Genomic DNA, 22626 nt, shown 5'->3' with positions numbered 1-22626 from the left:
TGTATACCACACAAAGAAATTTGTTTCATGACCTAATGGGTAATGTGAGAAACTTTGGGGAATAATTCCTATATGGATTGCGTCAACGCAAAGCAATATTTTATATTTTGTTAGTGATCATCGGCATAGCAGTTATAATGATTTCTTGCATTTCTTATATGTACAATTTCTTGAACACTGCTTCCGAATGATCCCCTTAGACGTGCAAACGAAGGAAGTGAGTAATTATCTTAGTTACATCCACCAGCTACAACACAGCCAAAGAAATTGTGCTGGCAAACCATCCTTTGTATTGCTTCAATTGCAACACACTGTTACTTATTTCATTCATTCGTGTTTTAAAAAGAAATGGTAACAAGTCGGTAATATTTGCAGATAATATTGAATTGTTTCGATATTACTCCCCTAAAGTTGCACGAAAATAAATATATTCACTGCACGAAATTGCTATCGTATTTCTACCATCTTGTTCAAACGTGAATTCGTATTACTAACTCAAGAACAATTTATATCCAAATTACGTTTAATTAGCTCCTTCAAAAACTCAAATGGGTTTCATTTTCTTGTATGTCCATTCATTAATGTTATATCTCGTTTTAATCATTTCTTCACGATTTCTCCAACGGTAAGGGAAGAAAGGGAATTTTGGAACAGCGTTACCATCTTATACAGCACAAAATTCTCTGCTTTTACAAAGTACCGAATATCTCGGTTACTACTTGACTTATCGATCTCAAATAAACCTGAAAGTGCTCCTTATGACATACTGATTTGCTCTATGAATTTTAAACCATACTGTGCTAGGGACCTTTTCCATGTTATTGCACTATTTCCAAATTCAACTTTTCTCTTTTCTGTTCTAGCAACACTGTTTCATTGATCTTTCTAATCCTGGGGTCATTTTAAAGAGTTCTTCCCAGTATTTCATTTAATGTGCACAAATGGTTTCTACTTCAATCCTTGTGTGCGTTAAAGGCATTTAAATTTGACACATGTTTAACGTTATTTCTCAAAAAGTATGCAATACTGATCTGCGAGTGTCATCTCTTTCGTCTTTGTTTTCATTGCTGATTCGAATTATGAAATTAAATTTAGGTATTTCCATTTAAGAAATCACAAGTTTATATTGGGTTGGTAACACTGTTCATCTGGTGATATTACCCAATATATGGATAGATGTTCCCCCTCCTGCAGTTACTTTGTGCAAAGTTTCGTACCTCTTTCTCTCTTGGTTTCTCTGTTATAAAGGTGTGACATTATGAATGGTGCCCCCTTTATATTTTTCACTTCAAATAAGCATGCAAAACTTGATGCAATCCTTGTCTTGCTTAGTACTTATGAACTGAATAACCAGTCAGAGAATTTAAGCAGTGGTCAAAATAACCCCTCCTGCAGTTCTAAGTAAATCTACTTTTATTTCAAACAAATAAGATAATCTGAAAACTAATATTCATGGTATAAAGACTATGGTCAAAAAGAACAAAAACAGCTCCACTTGGTGAGCACACACTAATTTATGTTCAAATTTAAGGAAGTTGAATGTTGCTGAGGGGTAAAAACTACAATTCTGGTTTAGAATGTTCTTAAGAACGTGGAGAAATGAGAAAACGTCCTTAACCTGAAAATGATGCTTTATAAATAACTAGGACTATATATGACAAATACGAAATATACGAACCCAGCCCCTTGTTGTGTACTGTATTGCATCAGGACTACTCATAACAACATTCCCATCAGAAGCGGGAGAGAGATTAGGGATGTGTCTTGTTTATGTACGAAGCAAGAGTGTAAACAGTTTCTTCAACATCGTAAGGATACATGAGCGAAATCCGACCTTCTGCCTTGCCGTGCTTTCTCCCACTATTTGCTGCTTTCATGTGGAAATGACCCATGATAGAGTTAAATAAAATTAACTTTATATTCTTCCAATCACTACGTAACAATACAAGCGTATGCATTTATTTTACTCATGTCTATTGTTAGTTCGAGACAGGCAAGGTTATGGAAGAAATCCCTAATAAATAAAACTGGTATGTCATGTTTTTTTTTTTTTTTTTTTCGTTGACGAAGGTGGTTTTATGCAATGAAAGTCATTACGGTCTCGGAAGTAGAGACAGTCTTGTACGTATAGAGTAGTACAGGTTAGCGTTATTCGCATTCGCCATATATGACCTTTGAATGACATTCTGGTATGCGGAACAATAAATGACTTTTGTGCATATACGTCGTTTGACTTTGGTCTTAGTTCAAGGAAGTGTAACTAGTGTGTTGCACATTTATAAAGTTCTCAAGCATGTTCTCTTTAAGACTTCTTTTGAACAGTTTATAAAACTTCATCTTCCAGCATTCTAACGAATATCTTCTATCGACAAGATCCCACAGAGTACTCTAATCTTTATGTACGCCTTGTACTATGAGATAGCAAGATTCCGGTCCCAAAGGCCATCATGTGTGTGAACCCTATATTCAGTGCGTATATAGGATTTTTTTTTTTGAGTCTTTGCTAACTTTCGGTTTGGGGCTTTGCCTGGAAATGTGAAAATTCTGCAAGATATTTAATTTACTTTACTATAGTAAGTAACATTCGGGGGTCAAGCCCGGAAGCCCCTTTTAAATACGCCACTGCCTATGTTTATTGGTTGTATGCTATGTGAACAAAATTGCTGTTTTTTCAAGGACATAAAAGATCAACACGAAGCAGATATTCGACAAGAATTCTTGCTTCACATTGGGGAAAAATGTATGAGTAAGACATGAGATAATGAGAATCGTCTACAGTAATAGCCACTTCGTCCTTTCAGAAGTCACTCACGTCAGTCAAGAATATTACTTTTGAGACACAACTGTTTCCAAGCTAGAAAACCATTGTTAAAATAGTTTTAACATGTCATTATACGTTTTATGTTATTTCTGCACTTATGATGTGTTATTCCTACACACAATTTCACTGTGATTGAGCTTTTGTGTATTCTGTGTTAACACGCTAAACTCAGATTCAGGAAGTTAATGTTTTGTGCTAGAATGACGATGTAGTGTGGTTAACAATATTTTCTAACGGTTGCGGTTCTTTAGTAATCAGATTAAGTTCAGAAATAAATAGGACGAATCGTAGGAGCAGATTGACGAAGAAACTGATGGCTGACAATGTTGAAATAATGTGAAATCTGATTTTTCAAACATTTGAGTATGTACCTACATATATGATAGCAGTAGGTATATGAAAGCAGTAAGTACGACTTCTGTACATCAGCATTCGATCTAAGAACTGTTTATAAGCAAATTGCGTTTAAGATTGGTTCTTCACAGGCCCATATTAATGGAGTGACATACTACAAAATTTCCTCTGAATATGAATATTCCACTCCAGAATACAAAAAAAAAAAAAAAAAAAACGATGTTGATAGATCTTTTGTTATGAAAGTGTTGTCAATTGATTTATATCTACTGTACACCGTAACTGAAACTTTATGCCGATAGGACCTATCGCTTGCCTGAAGTGTAAACGGTACTCTCCAACACACAAATTTTTCCTGTTCTTCGGTAATGCTCTTCCACATTACCATTACAGACAGCGGACATTTGAAGTTCTTGTGTTGAAGCTTTCACCATGTAATTCAAGTACATCGCAACCAGAATATTTTCTGCTCCCCAGATATAAAATATCAGTTAGAGGTAGAAAGTATTCAAACATCATGGACATTCAAAAATACAGGGTGAGGCAAAAAGATGTTAAATGTAGATTTACTCACGTAAAATTAGAAGGCAAGGATTTGGTTGCAGGTTTTTAATTTGGCACCCATCCCGCTCAATGCATTTATGGAGTCTATCCATTGTTGATTGTATGACCTTTTGGCCATTTGGGCAGGGATAGCAGCGATGACCTGAGTGATGCGGTGCTTCAGGTCGTCTAAGGTGCTAGGTTTGCTCGCATACACATGATTCTTGACCATATCCCATAACCAAATTCACATGGCGATAAGTCGGGGGAACGTGCTGGCCATGTGAGAGACCACCTCTACCAATCCAACGTTTACCGAAGTTGTAGTTCAGATAATCCGAAACCATCTGATTGTAATGGGCAGGGGCACAATCTTGCTGAAAATACCCTCGCCGGAGAATGGCAAGTGGCGTGTTCTCCTCCATGAACATGCTGAGTATGGCAAGGTAATTCTCCCATCTGACAGTGTTTCTACCACGTTTCCTTTGCAATCGTATTGAACGGACCCCGTCCTTACAAACTTCTCTTAGATCCTTCCAATTGTCAGGCCCGAGGGTGCATCCCGTTCAGCCCAGTCCGTGAATTTTTCTTCTATGGTGCTTGTGAACTGAGAAGCCTCCATCCAGGTAGCCATTTTCCTTCATTCCTCAATGGAATATCGGTACTTCATGGTTTAATGTGCAAAGCAAATACAGAAAGCACACCTATTTAATGTTAACATCTTTTTGCCTGGCCCTGTATAAGTATAGTGCTCAATATCATATATGCAAATCATTCCATGCAATCCTTGAAGTATGTCCGAGTTGTATTGTTTCATAAGGGCATTATTGCAAATGGAAGTAATCGATACACCATCTAGTATATTTGAAGTTACGTTACATCGTTGAAATATTAATCATGCTTTCTATCAGAACGCCTCCCGACACCGATAATGTTTGGGAGGTGATTCCTCACGCCAAGATAAGACAAAAAGTATAGATCAAAGTATGTGCACAAATGCTTCGTTTCGGAGTTATAGGCTGCCGAAAACAGGAAAAAAAAAAGAATTTTAAAGGTCCATAGCTACAAAACTATGGAACCTACAGTAGTCGGGTCAAGACTTTACTTACGCACTAATATGTACCAAATCCAAAAATACATGTTTCGAAATCCTAAGGTACTCATGCAACGATTTTTTATGGAGGGAGTTTGGCTATGGACATATAATTTGAAGTACTCACCAACTGCCACTATAAAAATTGTTGCGGAAATACCGCAGGATTCTGAAACTTCGATGTTTGGATAAAACACATACTAGTTCCTAAATGAAGTCTTGACCCAAACTTTGTCTGTGTTATTTTGAATCACCCTGTATCTATATCTATCTATCTATCTATCTATCTATATATCTATCTATCTATCTATCTATATATCACTATATATATATATATATATATATATATATATATATATATATATATATATATATATATATATGTGTGTGCGTGTGTGTGTGTTCTACCATAGCTCTGGAATGCCTGGAGCATTTTTTTATTAGGTTGGCTACACATTACTTGCAGCCTGGAAAGCAGTACCTTTGGGATGACACCCTCCTAGCGCCTCTAGGGGAGTGAGAGGGGAAAACACAAAAATGATCGAAAACGACCGATATTAGTGTCATATCTGTAGTTTGTCGTGTCCATAAGTTGTTTGGTGACAGTTTCGATACCCATTAAGTCCAAGTTCAGCCCACAAGTGAGAGTAAGACCCTCTTGCACACTAGGAGGATGGGGATACATGCAAGAATGATCGAAAACGACAGACATTACTGTCGAATCCGAAGTTTTCAGAGTCGCTGAGATTAACAGTGACATTTCCAATGCCGTTTAAATCCAAATTCAGATCGAATTAGTCCTTCTGAGGAGAAGGAATGGTGACGCATAAAAATAATTGAAAATAACCGATATTAGTGTAGAGTTCATTGTTTTCGGGATCACTGAAATGAATAGTGACGCCCCCAATGTCGTGTAAGTCCACGTTCATCTGATTTGCAGAGGATAGGATGGGGAAGTTAAAAATCAAACGTCAGAAATGACTGAGATTTGTGTCAAATTCATAGTTTCTGGCTCGGAAAACGTCTGATCCATTTGAAATGACTTTCGGAAGATAGTACCCAATTCAAGCTATTTCTTTTAATCCTATCAATTTGATTAAAAACGTGTTCTGCGTGGGTAGTGTGATTTAATATTTATGCCAAAAGTAGAGTATCTTCTGTATTTTTATCATTACCTTTTCGTTGAAACAAATGTTCTAAGGAGGAAGAGGATTCAAATATTTCCCATAAACCTATTCTCACCGTACGAAAAACGGGCAATTCAGGTAGAGTATATATGGTAGAATATATATATATATATAGATAGATAGATAGATAGATAGATAGATAGATATATAGATAGATAGATAGATAGATAGATAGATATTGATGTACGTGCACGTGTGTTCCAGCATAACTCTGGTACGCCTAGATTTTTTTTTTTTTTTTTACCAAACTTGGTACACGTAAAACTTACAGTCTGGAAATAGAGTGCTGTCGAGGTAAGATCCCCCTAGCATACCTAGCAGAGGGAGAAGGATGAGGAGGCACATAAAGATGATGAGATACGACCAATATTAGTGTCGAATTCATAGTTTTCATGGTCGGATAATAAAGAATGACTCTCCGGATGACATTTACGTTCAAGTTCAACCTCCATTAACATCCTCTGCGTGTGTGTGCGGTGTGCGGGTAAAATTGTGACATGTAAAATGAATTGAAAATGCCCGATATTAGTGTCGAAATATACTGAGATTTGTGTCTAATTCATAGTTTTCCAGATCGGGAAAACGTTTGATCCGTTTAAAATGACTTTTGGAAGAGAGTTACTACCGACGTCAAGCAGGAATTTTATACATTTGATTAAACACATATTGTGTGGGGGCTAGGGTGTTTTAATACTTATGCCAAAAGTAGAGAATCTTCTGCACTTTTATCATTACATTTTCATTAAAACAAATGTCTTAAGGGTGAAAGGAGAATCAAATATTTCCCATAAATAGGGGTGCGCACGAGACAAATTTTGTGGCTGTCTCGTCTCGAAAATGTGCTGTAAAAATGGTCTCGACTCAAAAAATGTATATTTCCTTATTGGAAGAGCCGTGTCTCGACTCGAATTTTGTCAGGAAAATCCTGTCTCGACTCGTCTCGTGCGCATCTCTACCCATAAACATATTCTCCCTGTGCCTAGAATGTGCATTTTAGCTAGTATATACAGTTATAATGTTACTATAAAATCACATACTTACCACAGAAAAGCAAGGCAACAGCTCTGATGATTTGCTTCTAAAAAATGATTCACACTTTTGTACTATTTTTGAATCTGGTTCCTTCATCTCAATAGCTATGTTATCACCTGACTGACATTCCTGGCGACTAATGGACCAACTAAACGCAAATTTACCCACATCCCGTTCTAATAATTTGTCAGATGTTAAGTAGTCAGTTGTAGGTTCATTATCTATTGTACCAAGAAGACCGGCCGTCTTGCCAAAATACCAACCTAGAATGAAAAGACAGATAAGAACTTGGTAATAACACTTTCTTCAAGTCTTGAGAGTTTCTCTATCGCTAACAGAATAGTAATATACTATAAAGTACCTCTAATAAAAGCTCACCTTTCTTGTAGTGGGTTGCAAATTAGGAAACGTTTGCAGATGGCATATCAGGAATACGAATAAGAAAACAAACAACCAAAGCAAACATTTATATATTTAAGTTTAAGCTCTAAGTCTGTTTTAAATCTTACAAACCACTTATCTCAAGAAGTTGAAATCATCGCCACTTCTATACGAGAAGCACACAGTTTTCGCGACGTTGGATATATGATTTCATGGCATAAAACAATGCCCTTTAGGTGCGTGTTTTATCACTCGAAAATGACTAATCCAAGTGCGGTCCTACTGGAATATGAACACCAATGAAGAGTGTTCTTAATAATTGGAAGCAACAAAATTTAGTTGAAAGTGAGATCTGGTAAGTTAGGAGCACGAGACATGACTTTCAACTTGTTGTAACGAAGAAAATATTGTGTTAGAAGTGATCGATGAGCAGAAACATAGTATCCATGCAAAAGCACATGAACAAAATTCCAGTACCTTTTTATTTGCAATGCTAGAATGAGCTTGTCCTCAAAGTATATTCGTAATATACAACCATAAGTGTAGAGCCTAGCAAATGTTACGCCTACACTCTTTCAAATACGACCACCGTTACTTTCTTACGACTGGCGGTAATCTGAAATTTGTTTGGTGAGAGGGGGTCTGCACTGTTAAGAATAATTTCTTAAATTTAAGAAACATTTTCTTATTCGTGCACCGAGATATTTTCTTAGAAATGAAATTTGATAATTCTCTTTCATAAGGAAAGTAACAGTATATTTTCCGTTTCGCTTTATACAATCTCATCTACTTTTCTTCATTTCTCATTAATGAGAGTTTGAAACTCTTGTTTCTAAGAAAATATATTCTCGGTGCACAGATAAGAAAAGGTTTCTCAAATTTAAGTATTTTTAACAGTGTGTTTCCTACCATTGTGACAATTGTTGTTTCGTTTTAGAAATAAAAAGCGGTACCCACGTCTTATTCATGGCACCAATTGACGAAAAAAAAAGTAGTAATCATTGCGTTATCACTTATTAACAATCAGTGCATGCTAGGGTTGTGGTCAACAGTGAGAGTTCGAGAAGCCCACCAAAGAAACTTTTTTATTTTTACATGCGGAAAAGACTTGACACATTCTATGGAAATTCTAAGTCTAGAGGCGATATCATACATACCAAGCCGACGTTCCTCCATAACAATTTTCTCCACTCGCGCAATAATGCTGTCAGTTCGACTTATCCATGGTCGAGAGTGTTTGGGCTCGTTATTCCACGACATTCAACCTTCTTGAAACTTTTGCATCCATTAACGTACAGTTCTCAATCCATTATACCTTCATCAAATGTCTCACTGAGTTAAGGATGAATATTGATAGGTACTACACACATGTGGATAAAACGACTATTAACGCACTATATCAAAATTCACAATGTTTTCGCGTATTTTAAGATGAACTGCATTTCTCTACCTGGACACAGCACCTTAGAAAGTAGTTGACATTATACTTGAATACACTTCGTAAAAAGGAAGAAGTCCTGACTGATTGACTGTTCAAAACCTAGACCAACCTGCTCAGGCTACAAACTTCAAATGTAGGTAATACAGGATTTATGACGTAAGAGAGGAATATATACATATACATATACATATATATATATATATATATATATATATATATATATATATATATATATATATATATATATATATATATATATATTTATATATATATATATATGTGTGTGTGTGTGTGTGTGTTTTTTTTTTGAAAATCGGCATGGAATGGGACCAATAGGGTTGCAATTGTTATAATAAAATGTCCATATTTCGGAATATCTAAAAATGTTCGGCAAGTGAATTACCAAGCAAAGTCAGGGCAAGGGCGTTAAATATTTTAGAAAAGATCCTTAGGGTAATAGTTTCTTGTTCGATGATACATTATTCCAGGATAATAGGATTATAGCTACCACCAAAGTCCGTGTTATTACCTATCGCATTGAAGCTACTCTCGACCGAGCAGGATCCGTTATGTTATTTCTTCTCACATATACCATAAACCTTTGAGTAAATCTCTCACGTTGTTGGCAAATGCTACTATCATGCTAAATACATATATTCAGCCATAACCAGATTACTAATATTGTTGAAAAATACATTGTGGATTTAGGAGACATCTGGTGGGTAAACAAACTAGAATTTAATATTGAGAATGTAAAATTAACACCAGATCTAATTGTCGAGGCCGATTTTATTAGGTGTGTAATTGGTATTACAAGTAGGTTTGAACAAAGTGACACGGATATAAGAGCAAACTAAATTAAAATTAGAAAGTAGGAAATAGTTTAGAAACAATTTCAGGATAGCAAGCGGTTCGAGGATTTTCTTTGGTCATGGGGTCCGGGGAACAATTATAGAAGTTGCTAGAAATGCCTTTACGAAATTAAGGTTACCCAAATTAAAAAAAAATGTATGATTGAGATGTTTGAATTGTTATATTGATTATGCAAATTAGTAAAATGTGTTGTGTGTGCCAGTTAACACCCATTCTCATCACGCAGGAGCGAACGTCCTAAAATAATCAAGCATATGCCTCAACGTTTATTGATACTTGATCTAAGAGGAAGAAACAAGTCTGTGCTGACTTCACCAACACGACAAGAACACGAAACTCGTTAGATTTGGGGAGATGAAATTTTGTACTATTTGCCATTTATGTTTTTCGTTTAAAACATAAAGACATGTTTCATGATTTTGATCTCGAAAAATACAGTTCTTTAAAAAAGATTGGAAATTCGAAATGAGGTTTACAACAACAAGTGTTGAAATGGGGTTTACAATAATTATACGAGCGATATGTCGATATCGCAGCATTTTTTAAGGTTACACACACCGAATTTGGTGTTTGAGCTTTTCTTTGTATTTGACCTAGAAGGGAGTAAAAGGTGAAAGTGGTTCACTAATATGCCCAAACAAGTGATTGAAATTCGTACGATACTTTGAGTTCAGAAGAATTCTATATGAAATGTGGAGGAGGAATAACGCAAAATAAACCGTAGTAATTCACATGAGAAATTGCCAGTATACATATATAGTAAGACATTCTTTTATTTTGTGATATTAAAAACTGAAGTATTTTCTTAATCTTTCGGATAAACCAAATAATAAACAAGTAAAAGTGAAATATTTTCAATAAAGTATCGAAAAACAGCTTGGTAAAAATAGTGAAAGTTAAAAGCAAATATTATAAACACGGAAGATTTCCACAAGGAAAAATAAACAATCATATTTTCTCAAATCCGAAATAGAAAATGAAAGTATGGAAAATAAATATGTACACTTTAGAAATCTTACAAAAATCATCACTTCTTCATATCACTTCACATCCACACTTCATTCAGAGATTGAATATGAAGTCTCTGAGTAGCGGTCGTCAGGACATTAAGTATAAGCTTAGAAAGAAGTATAACTAATGTGTGGTATTGTATGACAAGTTAAATTATCTATTAGTAATTCACATATTTTGTAGTTATTGTATGTTCCTTTCTTTTAGTAATATATTTGTGTATCCGACTTATAAGTAATTGTTTCTTTTATTCTTACTATTGGTCAATTACATTATGCTTTATTATTTTATTCAAATGTCATTACAATCTGTCTCATCTGAATGAGAAGTCATGACCATTTGGGTAAGGTCTCCATGTGACAGGCAATTCTCCTTGTGACAGGTAACTCTCCTCATAAGAAGCAATATAGGCAATGCAATACACTCTAACTATAATCCCACTATACTACCTGTTCCATTGTTCTGGTACACTAATTCACTTTCACCTAAATCACACGGTTCAGAATCAATTTCAATTTTATTTTTTATATATATTAATAGTTAGTGAATGAGAGAGAGGGAAGCGGAAGATAACTAACACAGACATACACTAGCATGATAATAACCTCAGATAAACAAAACTCTGAACAAAATAATAAAATTGATCAATTACAACCCTGCTGCGTTTTTGACATAAGCAGATACATTATTTTTTTTCGGACAATAAATACAATACTAAGAGGTACGACTCTGATTGAGGGGTAAATTTGGATAAAGGCGTAACCAGCAATTCTTCAATTTTCAGGAGAGCAGAAAAACAAACGCACTTATCCAATTAACTAACGTATTCACACACTACTGTGGAAACAGGCGTTGTTTACTGAGCAAAGATATTACCTAAACACCACCTAGACACATACGAACATACTCAAACTTGCAGAAAATATAAATATCTTATTTTACGGTCGATACACCCTTACTCAAATTACCCCTTTAATCCAATTATAGATCACCATTTTAGAAAGTCAATGGAATTATATACGCACACACTTGTATGGGTATTCAGCATGAACACGAAACAAAACAAACAAAAAAAGTCGAAACCGAATACCTAGGAATACTATAAGATAAGATTAAGAATATGACCTATCATGGTCTCTGGAGTGTAAATCAAGAATGAGCCGCCACATTAATAATGTGATTTTATTAATATTTCATTAAACTAATATTTTATTAAAATTTGAGACTTACTTCGCCTTATAGTTCACCAGTTGCTATTCCATCGAACAGTAGTATTTTTTTTTAAACTCCCAGAATGCATAGATTGCGTTATGTGAGGTGCAATAGCATAATCAGTAGTGCTATGCTACCAACTGGACGATCCAGGTTCAATTCCTGATGCATATTCAAATTTTTGGCCTTTTATCTTCGTTAAAATGTGATTCTTGGGCTCACACAGTTGCATTAAAATGAATACCTTCAACAATATAGGGAAGTAAAGATGCCAGAAGAAGATGTTGACAGCATAGGTTTCAAAATCTGGAACAATCGTGTTGGGTAAACGACACAGCACTGAGTTTTTCGTAGTAAGTATGGAGCAAAAATTTGCATAAGGAAGGACACGGAACGATACGAGAGCAATTTTATAATACTGGTATTTATTTATTTATATGTGTAGTTCCAGATACAATACATTGACCATTTTACACTGTATTATTATTAAGTGATCTTGAAATAAAAAGCAATAACAGCAAATGATATTGTCAGATTACGGTTACTAATGAATGCTTGATACGGACAAAATCTCGCGGCCGAAACATCGCCGCCGAAAACCTCGCAGGCCAAAACCTCACCTCCCAAAATCTCGAATGGTCAAAACCTCGCGGGACAAAATCTCGCCAGGCCGAAACCTCGCGTGGACAAAACCTCCCCGCCCGAAACCTCGCGGACCAAAATCTCGCTTGGCCAAAAATTTGCGAAATGGAACCTTTCCTTAAAATTTACCCAATGAGTTTCTTAATATGCAATTCCATATTAGAAACAACAACAATAATAATAATAATAATATAAAACATCATGTGTGTGGGCTTTCTTGGGATATTTCCGTTTTTCCCCACTTTCTTAATTTCATCATTTCCTTCATCATGATCATCTACGTCTTTTTTAACCTACAGGACATAAACATGGGACGTAAAAACTCACATATTATTTCATACTTTCATAAATATTATTCGATTTTTTCTAGAATTTCCTAAGGTCACCATCAAAGTAAAATAAAAACCATCCCAGGCTCAAACTCCATCTATATTGAAAATTTGATCGAGACTGGTCGGGTGGTTCAAGTGTTATTAAGTCACACACGCAGCCAATTTAATTTTTATATGTTTCTATGTTTCTCCCTTTCCCTAGCACGTATTTCTATATGTTTCTCACTTTCCCTCCGCCTTCTCGTCAAAGTGAAATGATAAAAACAATTCCAGGAGGTAACCTGATCTGTCTGGCAAATTCAATCGAGATTATTTTCTTGGTTCAAGTTTTATTTATTTGTATATCTCCCCCCCCCGCCACTTCATTATGCCGTCAAAGTGAAATTACAAAAGACATCCCAAGCCCGAACCTCATCCATGATGAAAATTTGATCGAGATCGGTCGGGTGGCTCAAGAGGTATGATGTTAAAAACATAGTAACTTTCATTTTTACATATACAGTTTTTCAGAACACGTGTTAGAATATTTTCTTGTCATTATTTTAACGCGATTATGTGTTGTTACAAAATATATACATATAGCAATATATAGATCATTCTTCATTGAAGAAATCGTCGTGACGAGGTTTTATACTGACGACATTTCTTCTCAGGAAAGATTACGTCTCGTGTAGTTTAGACCAGGCGAGATTCTGTGTCCAGAGATCAGGGCGGCGAAGTTTTAGCAGGCGAGATTTTGGGTATGGCGAGATTTTGGGACGCTAGGTTCTGGACAGGCTAGATTTTGGACCGCGAGGTTTTGGACAGGCGAGGTTTTGGCCCGTCGAGATTTTGACCCGCGAGGTTTTGGGTGGTGAGATTTTGGACGGGCGAGATTTTGGTCTGGCGAGGTTTTGTCCCGCGAGGTTTTGGGCGGCGAGGTTTTGCCCAGGCGAGATTTTGGGCTGCGAAGTTTTAGGCGGCGAGGTTTTGGCCAGGCGAGGTTTTGGTCTGCGAGGTTGTTGCCGCGAGGTTTTGTACACATACCAAACAAAAAATACAGTGTGCTTCAGATGTTGCTATAAAATCACTTTGCATAAAGCTGAAGACTAAAATTAGTTAATTAATAAACGTTTTGGGAAGTTTCTCAGATTCGTTCATTATTGGTTTGAACTTATAAACATTTAATTGTGTAGCTGCAGCTGAAGCTTTTCGCTACTCTCATAATGATTTGTCCGGATTTTGGTATGTTCCAACTCAGTTTTAACACTGAAAGCTCAGCTGATATAATATTTCACCACATCGAGAAAGTAATGTGCTCTTTTATAGAGAATCCACTGATATAAAGTCATTGATATCAAATCCCTCTACAATGTAACTCAAATCCCTTTTCACAATAACATTCAATTTATATTTATATTAGTTAAACTATGGAATATTCCAATATGATCGGTCCATTGATGTAGACTAAATATTTTTTGTGCCAAAATCGGTTCATCTATTTGCGATATTTTAATTTTGGAAATCAAGTGTTTACAACATTGAATAGTAAAAATGTTAGATTACAATGCTAAATCGACTCACAGGGTATGAGGCATGAGTCCTAGCGGATCACGCCTGACACCATTTGACAGATGACAGTTGAAAGTAATAGGTATGGGAAACATGCCTTATTTCTTATGATCAGACGTAAAGTATTGTGCCGTCAATATGTACAAATTTTCTGTAAAAGTGCACTGAATTTTAAATTTCATTTCAATAAAAACGTAAATGCAGGGCAGGCCCTTCAAAAAAACGTGTGCTGTTCATGCGAAAAATCCATTATCACAAAGCAACAGTGAGAAATGTTTCACTCACTTTCGTTCTTGAGATTTCAATGTCTAAAATCATTATCACAGTGTGAGATCAATCACAGAAAAAGCAAACGATATTCTGACAGAAAAGAAGCAAAACTGTCGTGTAGATGGCCATGACATCGCCAACGGCCTATCGCCAAACAGTGATAACCATACGGAGAAAATTAGCTAAAAAAAAAAAAAAACTCGACGTGTGTGTGGTGCCACATGAACTTATTTTTCCCAATAATAAAAAAGATGCATGCTTTTCGCAGGATAGTATATTTTACCTCTTACTATAAGAATGAAATCAGTACGCATAACTTTTAAGCACCTCGCGATCTAACTAAATGCCTTTCAAAGGCTTTAAAGGACCAAGCTCTTTTTAAAAAAATCGATAAATGCACTAGCTTTCTCTTTGCAGTTCTCATAACATTCTATAGGTATATCATAAAACATAATAAAAATAAAACTACTTTTATCACAACTTACGACTATTTGTATTTAGGAATACACAAGCTCTGCTTTATGTTTCTTTCATGGCTCATTGCATCCGTACATGCCTACCGCTCATACAAACCGTGTTCAATTGTTCACTGCGACTTCCTTCGCTATTTTATTGATGAGATAAGACAGTAGCAATACATGCATAATACAGGGTGTTAATTAACTATACCGACAAACTGTAAGAGGTCATCCCTCACATCAAAGTAAGAGAAAAAGTTCTTATGGACCTGTGGGGAAAAGTGTATAGTTTCAGAGCTAGAGCTGCCCAAAATCGTGGAAAAGCTAAATTTCAACACGCGCTATTTCGAATTCGAGAAACGGTGGACTGGCGGACCGTATTAGCGTAAAGAAAGTCATACATACGCAATCAGAAAATGCATATTTCGTCAATGTGCAATAGGTGTGCAATATCTTCTGTACAGGGTATAATTCCCGCATATGCTCTCAACAAAATTTTCTGATTTGCTCTAATTTCCAGGTGGGTTTAGCCGTGTTCGAATGTTTTGTTTCACGCTTATACGTGAAGAAAAAACAACAATGAAATATTCAGCGACAAATTACCTCGCAGCACGCGTTATTCCGAACAGGAGGAACCGTGGAGCCTATGGTCTCTAACACTTCCGACTTCCCGTTGTAACATTCCGTGTCCACCGTTGTCAAGACTTGCTTTTTGCCTAATTTGGACCCTCCTGGAAGTCGGGGCATATCTGAGAATTCTGTTGAGAACATGTCTGGGAATTATAACCCCCTTCAACACATATGATTTCCTTTACGCTAATATGGACCAGCTATTACGGTTTCTCGAATTCGAAATAGCGCGTGGTGAAATTTTAGCTTTTCGATGCCCCAGCTCTGAAACTCTGCACTTTTCCCTACATGTTCATATGAACTGTGACGAATCACTTCTCACAGATTGTCGGCATAGTTCATTAACACCCTGTATATATGTAGGATGGACAATTTGTCGTGATACGCTCTTGTAACTTTTAAAGCAGTATGCGAAAAGCTTTGAAATTTTGTACCATGCAAACATCGGCAGCGTAACATTGTTTGATATACTCCGTAGTTCTACAACGTTAACAGTGTTGCCAACCAACATAAAGTTGTACTTTTGCAAAAAGGCACTACGTCGAGTTATGGCATATGTGAAATCTATGTATAGAAGGAAAATATACAATACCGCATTTGTTATGCAGTGTTCCAAACTAAGAACGCTACAGTATCAAAAATATCGAAAAACAATCAAATTTTAGAGGGGTCTACAACAGTTATAACACAAGTAACATTGACGGGGTAATGAACATCCAAAGTACCTTGATGTCGAATATTAGTCCATAATATGACATTATTCTAGCAAGTTAAAACAAAGTTGAGAGGAATTCAAAATTTGACTTTTCCAAAGAATTTTATTTCGAAAACGTGTTTAGGTAAGTATCACATCAAATTTCGTACATTCTTTTCAATAGACATAAAGATCATAATACCGCTTACAGCAATTTGATATAGAAAAATGGTAACATTTGATTTGTTGCTTAAAATGGCGCATTTTTTAAAAGCTTTTAAAACATTTTTTTATATTTACTTTGCCTCTAAAACATTATAAGAATACGTTTTGGTAGGTTTAATTAGAATAAGTTCTTGTAATTACATAAATTAAGCTTGTTGCAAACTTTAACACTTTTTTATACCATATCTTCAAACTAGTTTGAGATATGAAATTGGTGTAAACGGCATTGCGATCTTCAACTGTATTAAACACCATCTATGCAACTCGATAACGCACTTATCTAAATTTTTCAAATTAAAGGCTTTTGCAAAACATAAAAAATAATCCGATCAACTTTTATAGCCACATTTGTGACTTTGATCATTTTTATCTCATGTGGTAATTGCTCCATGCATTGTTTGTAGATTAATTATAATCCTTCGCGGATTACAAATCAATTTTCTTCCCTCAATCTTACGAGCTCTAAAACTGATGGCTTAGTTGATTAGGAGTTTAGTGTCTCTTTCAGCACCTAAGCTGTATGAAATATGGTCCTACGACTTAACTTAGGATCCCAAACCACGAAGAGTCGAACCCAGGTCTTCCGCACTGACCTCTAAAATTGAGAGTATGCTTCGATTTTTCCCCACTTCATCGTTATAATAATTATTTTAAAGTACATGATCAATTTGCCATTACGTTTCTTAGCCTAAATGCAGTGGCGTATTTACGATTTTGTTTCGGGGAGGGCTTTCCCTGAAAATGTCATATTTCTCCAAAATATTTCATATACTTTACTATAGTAACTAAGATTTCGGGGGAGGGGGCTTAAGCCCGGAAGCCCTCCCCCTAAATACGCCACTGCCTAAATGTAACGTCTATAAAACGTTTCATTAACATTCACATTTCTTCTGAATTTCACACGATAGTTCCCAAATAGAATGTAAAGTTCCAGGGTAAACACTGTCTTTCCAGTCGGTAATAACGGTAGTTTGTTAATCATATTCTGATTGAATACTGGACATGAGTTCTTTTTCCAACATGAACAAGGAGAAAGCAGACTTTGGTAAAGGAACTTCGTGGCCATTTTTTGCAAGTTGATAGTGCACATTTAAAGTGTTCATTTTACAAACTGGAAGAGCACAATAGCCTAATATAGCAGAGAAAAAAAACGTCTTAAAGATTTCGACTCGCCGCATATGTCGTACGATGCTCAAATTCATCAAGTGGTGGCATGGCAGAATCTGTAGCACCTGTGAGTCACGTGTCAAGTGTCACGGGTTCCATTCCCGCTTGAGTCGACTTCTTTTTGCTTCAACAAATAAAGTAGCCACTTGTAGCTACAAGTAAAATGTTAATTCACCATATGTTTCAAGATCAAGAATTTTAGGAATGATCCAAGAAATGGATCAAAAGATTGCGATCTTGCCCAAGAATTTTAGGAATCGTGAAAAAAGGGCATAAAAAATTGCGATGTTGGCCAATAATTAGTTTTTGGATCAGCGGTCACAAAAGTTTGGAGCGGCCCCTAAATCAAGTTTTCGTACTTTTTACGGAATAAGCACATCACACTGAGTTAAGTGATAGTTTGAGTTTGGCTACACTATATATAGGCTCCAGATATAAGGCATACAAGAGAATGTTTGATTGAATGAAATATATTTAATTTTTTGGATCATTAGCCACAAAATTTTAAACGGACAGTAAATCCAATTTTCGTATCTTTTTACGGAATAAGCAAGCCATATTGAGTAAATTGTTAGTTTCGGTTTGGCTACACTTTACGAAGTTCTCAAAATATGGGACGTACACAAAATGTTTGATTGTATGAAATGTTTTGAATTTTTTGGATCAGGGGCCACAAAAGTTTTGAACGGTTCCTAAATCGAGTTTTTTTAAATTTATTTATTTATTTTTTTTTTTACAGAATAAGCACATCATACTGAGTAAATTGTTAGTTTGGTTTGGTTACACTATATACAGTTCTCGAGATATAAGGCGTACAAGAAAATTTTTGCCTGAAATATATTGGATCCTTTGATGAAAAAATAGCGTCACGCGAATGGAATATAACTAATATTGTCCTTCCTTCTTCTCTTATGTTTTCACACAGAAATAAATATTTCTTTAACATAATGTGTATTAGCATTTTGCTTAAACATGTTTTTTATTATTATTATTATTCCAGTTAAAATATAAATACAGTAAGACACACATTTCAAAGAATGCCCAAGGTAATGTCGCTTTTCTCACTTGCTCTATAGCGTTCAGTAATGACTCACTGAATATGAGATTATTTGCTACTAAAGAAAATTACACTAAATCCACAAACTCACACTTAAAATGTCCATGTATATTTCAAAAAGAAAATTGTAATCATATTTGTATATGTGAATAGTAGCTTGATTTTTAACAACAATAAAATTAATAGCACCGACAATAATGAAGCAAGATTCAATAAATAAATCAATACAAAATCTTAACATCTTAATCATAACACATGCCTTCACGTTCATTCATGCTCAGAAGTATTTCGACTATGGTTTAATTGGTGTCAGCAAAGATTCCTACCAAATTAGTCTCATTTAAAGCAGTCTCATTTAAAGTAGGGTTATAAAAAAATAAAAAAAATATGAGCAAAGCATGTGTTTAAAACAAGAAAAAATATTTAAATGTTTCAAACACGTTTTAAAACACACAAAAAACATGATTTAAACATTTTGAACAGTTTAAAACATGATTTTAAACATATTTCAAAATCATCTACTGTAATAACTTAAATTTGTTAAGAGTTTTTGCTCTTTACTTGCAACCGGTATTACAGATTAATCTTGCATATACCGATTAGTGCAACATTGATAAGAGAAATACAATAGTTTGACTATAAAATGACTTTTTTGTAGTTGTTTATGTGATTTTGTTTGGCCAGATTTGATTCAAGATGATTTTCTAAAAGAAAATCGTAATCCACTAGTGATAATGCACCTTAATATACCAAATTTCGTTTCAGTAGCACCAGCGGTTTTGAAAATGACTTTTGAGTGTACACACCGGATTCAAAATGCTGACTTTCTATTTCCGAAAGCTATTACTGATAACGCACTTTTTACCTAATTTAATTTTTGTAGCACCAGTGGTGTGAAAATGACTTTCGAATGACCATTGGATTTAACGTGGCATTCATTGTGGCATTTGGCTAAAATAAATATACAATTATCGGAATTATACCCACGTGTGCATAATTTTTACTGAATTCTTCAGCTGGAGGCGAGTGAAATTTTATTTGCAAAATTAGATTGCTATTTCGGAACACTAATGCTAATAAAATTATTTTAAAATAATAACTTATCGAAAACTAATATTTGAAGCACACTTCATGTTGTGCTAAATTTAGAATTATTTTCTGCAAGCCTATCTATTGGTTGTTTCTTAAAGTCAATAATTGTATTGAAGAAAAGTAATATTTGGAGCATTCAGAGCACAATGGACCCAAGTTCAGTTTCAATAAGATTAAGTTTTGCTCAGCTAATGAATTCTATTTCAAAACGTAATATCTTGATGCTTAACACGAATACATGTTAATGCTGCTTCGTGATGTTTTTCTTGCTATTTTGAGATGTTTTCTCATTGGTCGAGTCGTCATAGATTTTGGCATCGTTGATTGGCTTATTGTTCAGACCAATGAGGAAGGACATAGGTTTTTGGTGCAAGTATGTTAGTATGGTTGCATTGTATACAGATTTAGTGTATGTCTGATTAGGATCTTGGTTAGAAGATTAAAACGTAACATGTAAAACATTTATTTTTATGAATAGTACAATTTTGTTCAGCAGTTCAGTATTTTATTTCTGTTCTTATTTGCAAAACGTGCAGCAATGTTGTGATGTCGGTAATATCTTTGCAATCAAGAGTCCGTAATAAATGAAAATAAAACCACGTGAAACAGCGTGGAATAGAAGGAGAGCAGCCGCAACCCACCCCCACCCTGAATTTCAGATTTTGGGGGCAGTAAGGCAGTTTTAGAAACCTTTTGATAAGAAAAGTCCAACAGAACAAGTTTGAGTTCCTTACACCGAATAAATACGGAGGAAGTACAGATGATCAAAACTGGAAAGTTGCTTTGGCCAAATTTCCAGAATTTTGAGCAGGCCCTAAAGTAAAGACACGTTTGGAATTCTTGAACTTTCCCCCTCAAAAAAAAAAAAAAAAAAAAAAAAAAAAAGCAATATAGACCTATAGCTCCTTAATTCCAATGGAAATGGATTATAACTGATGCAAATCCGTATTTATTCTGTGTAAGAACTTCAAATTTGTTCTGTTGGACTTTGCTCAGCAAAAGGGGACGGAGGACCTCTAAACGGACACCCTCACTAGCGGCAATCATATAAAACTCTAGATTGCATCTTGTCACGTAGTTTCTCTTTTTTTCGTTTCGGGTTCCTGGTTGCGAAGATATGACGTTTTCCTTTCGTGTATTCTCTTTGATATACCCTGTATTTATATAACGTAATTATGACTATGGTATTCGAAGCTTGACTTGTTCGGCACACTGCAGCGTACACAAAATAATCTTAATATCTTAAACTTATGAGCAGGGAGAGAGAAATTAGCCTTCCTGTTCCTCCTTTCCAGAAACGTCCTTGTCTAGCAATTGTCCTATGAAACTCTAGCCCACATCACACTCTTTCAAGTGGTTTTTGTTTCATTTATTTCGGACTCTTGGCTACGAAGACACTACGTTCGTTGAACAAAAATGAACCTTTAAAAAAATGACTTGGATCCCTTGTGCTCTGAACACCCTATATCTAAAAGTATATTTCTTTTTTAATAAGTTGGAGCCAAATTTATCCTGTAATCCGTAAAATTAGTTTGTTTGGTTTGATTGACTACAGTTTTGCATCAGTAGGAAAGCTATATGAGACAGGGATTATTGTTTAAAGTGGGATCCGAACCATTAATTTTGAAGTTTTACATCGGATCGCAGTTAAAATCTATACAACAAATTCTGTACGTGTCGTGCCTCTACCCTCAAAATTAATAGCTAAAAGACCGAACATTGTGCCCCGTAGCGTGGTACATACATACATACATACAGACGAACAAATGTAGATCAAGTCGTTCCAGGAGTCTCACTGACGTTCGGCAATGATATGACAATAAGTATTACGCTTTGAAGGATTGTTAAGCGGGTGACTGCAATACTTTGCGCTTTATCGCATGATCCCTTCAATACAAGCTATGGCAGAGTGTAAAGTTTTTAAGGAAAATTTAAAACGGAGGTAGGGGAGGAGGATGAAATAAGATTTTCATGATATAATGAGAAAGAAATTGATGATACAAAATTAATTCTTACCTGAAGTTCCCGCTTGCATCTCAACCACGTCACTGACGTTAGAATTATCAGAAGCAATTTTCGGACCAACACTTCTACTACCTGTTGCGGTTTCCAGTTTTTTTCCACAGCGTGGCGTTTTTCATAACGATTCTTCGTCCCTTGAACTAAACCAACTACTTCTCTCTTCAATGTTTTGCAACGAGCTCGTATGATGGAGTTTGGGTTATATTAATAAATTTGCTCTGAATGATGTCTTTTTTTTTTTCCTTCCCGTAAAGCTAATGTTAAACGATTCCAAGTTGTATGGAGACTGATAACCAACATGTACTGTATCAAGGAATACCTGAGATATTTTAATTTCAGACTCGCAATTTAGCAAATAACCCTTTGTTTGTTTTCTGAATACAACACAAACAATTGTTTCCATGATAATTCTTTTATTTATTTTTAACATCATTTCTACAAATAGTCCAGCCTTCGATCAGCAAGTTAACTGATAAGCATTTAAAGAATACAATAAACGCCAAAAACAACGGAAAAAAAGAGAGAAAATAAATTGTAG

At 35.3% G+C, this 22626-nt stretch overlaps 1 protein-coding gene across 2 annotated transcripts in view; it reads right to left on the bottom strand.

Annotated features, from left to right (window-relative positions):
• Window positions 1-22626, bottom strand: part of Apoltp (Apolipoprotein lipid transfer particle) — a 6186292-nt gene that overhangs the window by 355324 nt on the left and 5808342 nt on the right. For both annotated transcript variants that reach the window (XM_081762641.1, XM_081762640.1), the window contains exon 67: window positions 7040-7293. In XM_081762641.1, coding sequence (XP_081618767.1) covers window positions 7040-7293 — 254 coding nt within the window. The remainder of the gene's footprint in view (window positions 1-7039; window positions 7294-22626) is intronic.

Source organism: Thermobia domestica, chromosome 6 (genome assembly GCF_964235325.1).
Source record: "Thermobia domestica chromosome 6, izTheDome1.hap1.1, whole genome shotgun sequence".
NCBI classification, from domain to species: Eukaryota; Metazoa; Arthropoda; class Insecta; order Zygentoma; family Lepismatidae; genus Thermobia; species Thermobia domestica.
The sequence above is the reverse complement of the archived record's forward strand: the minus strand, read 5'-3'. Positions and strand labels throughout refer to the sequence as shown.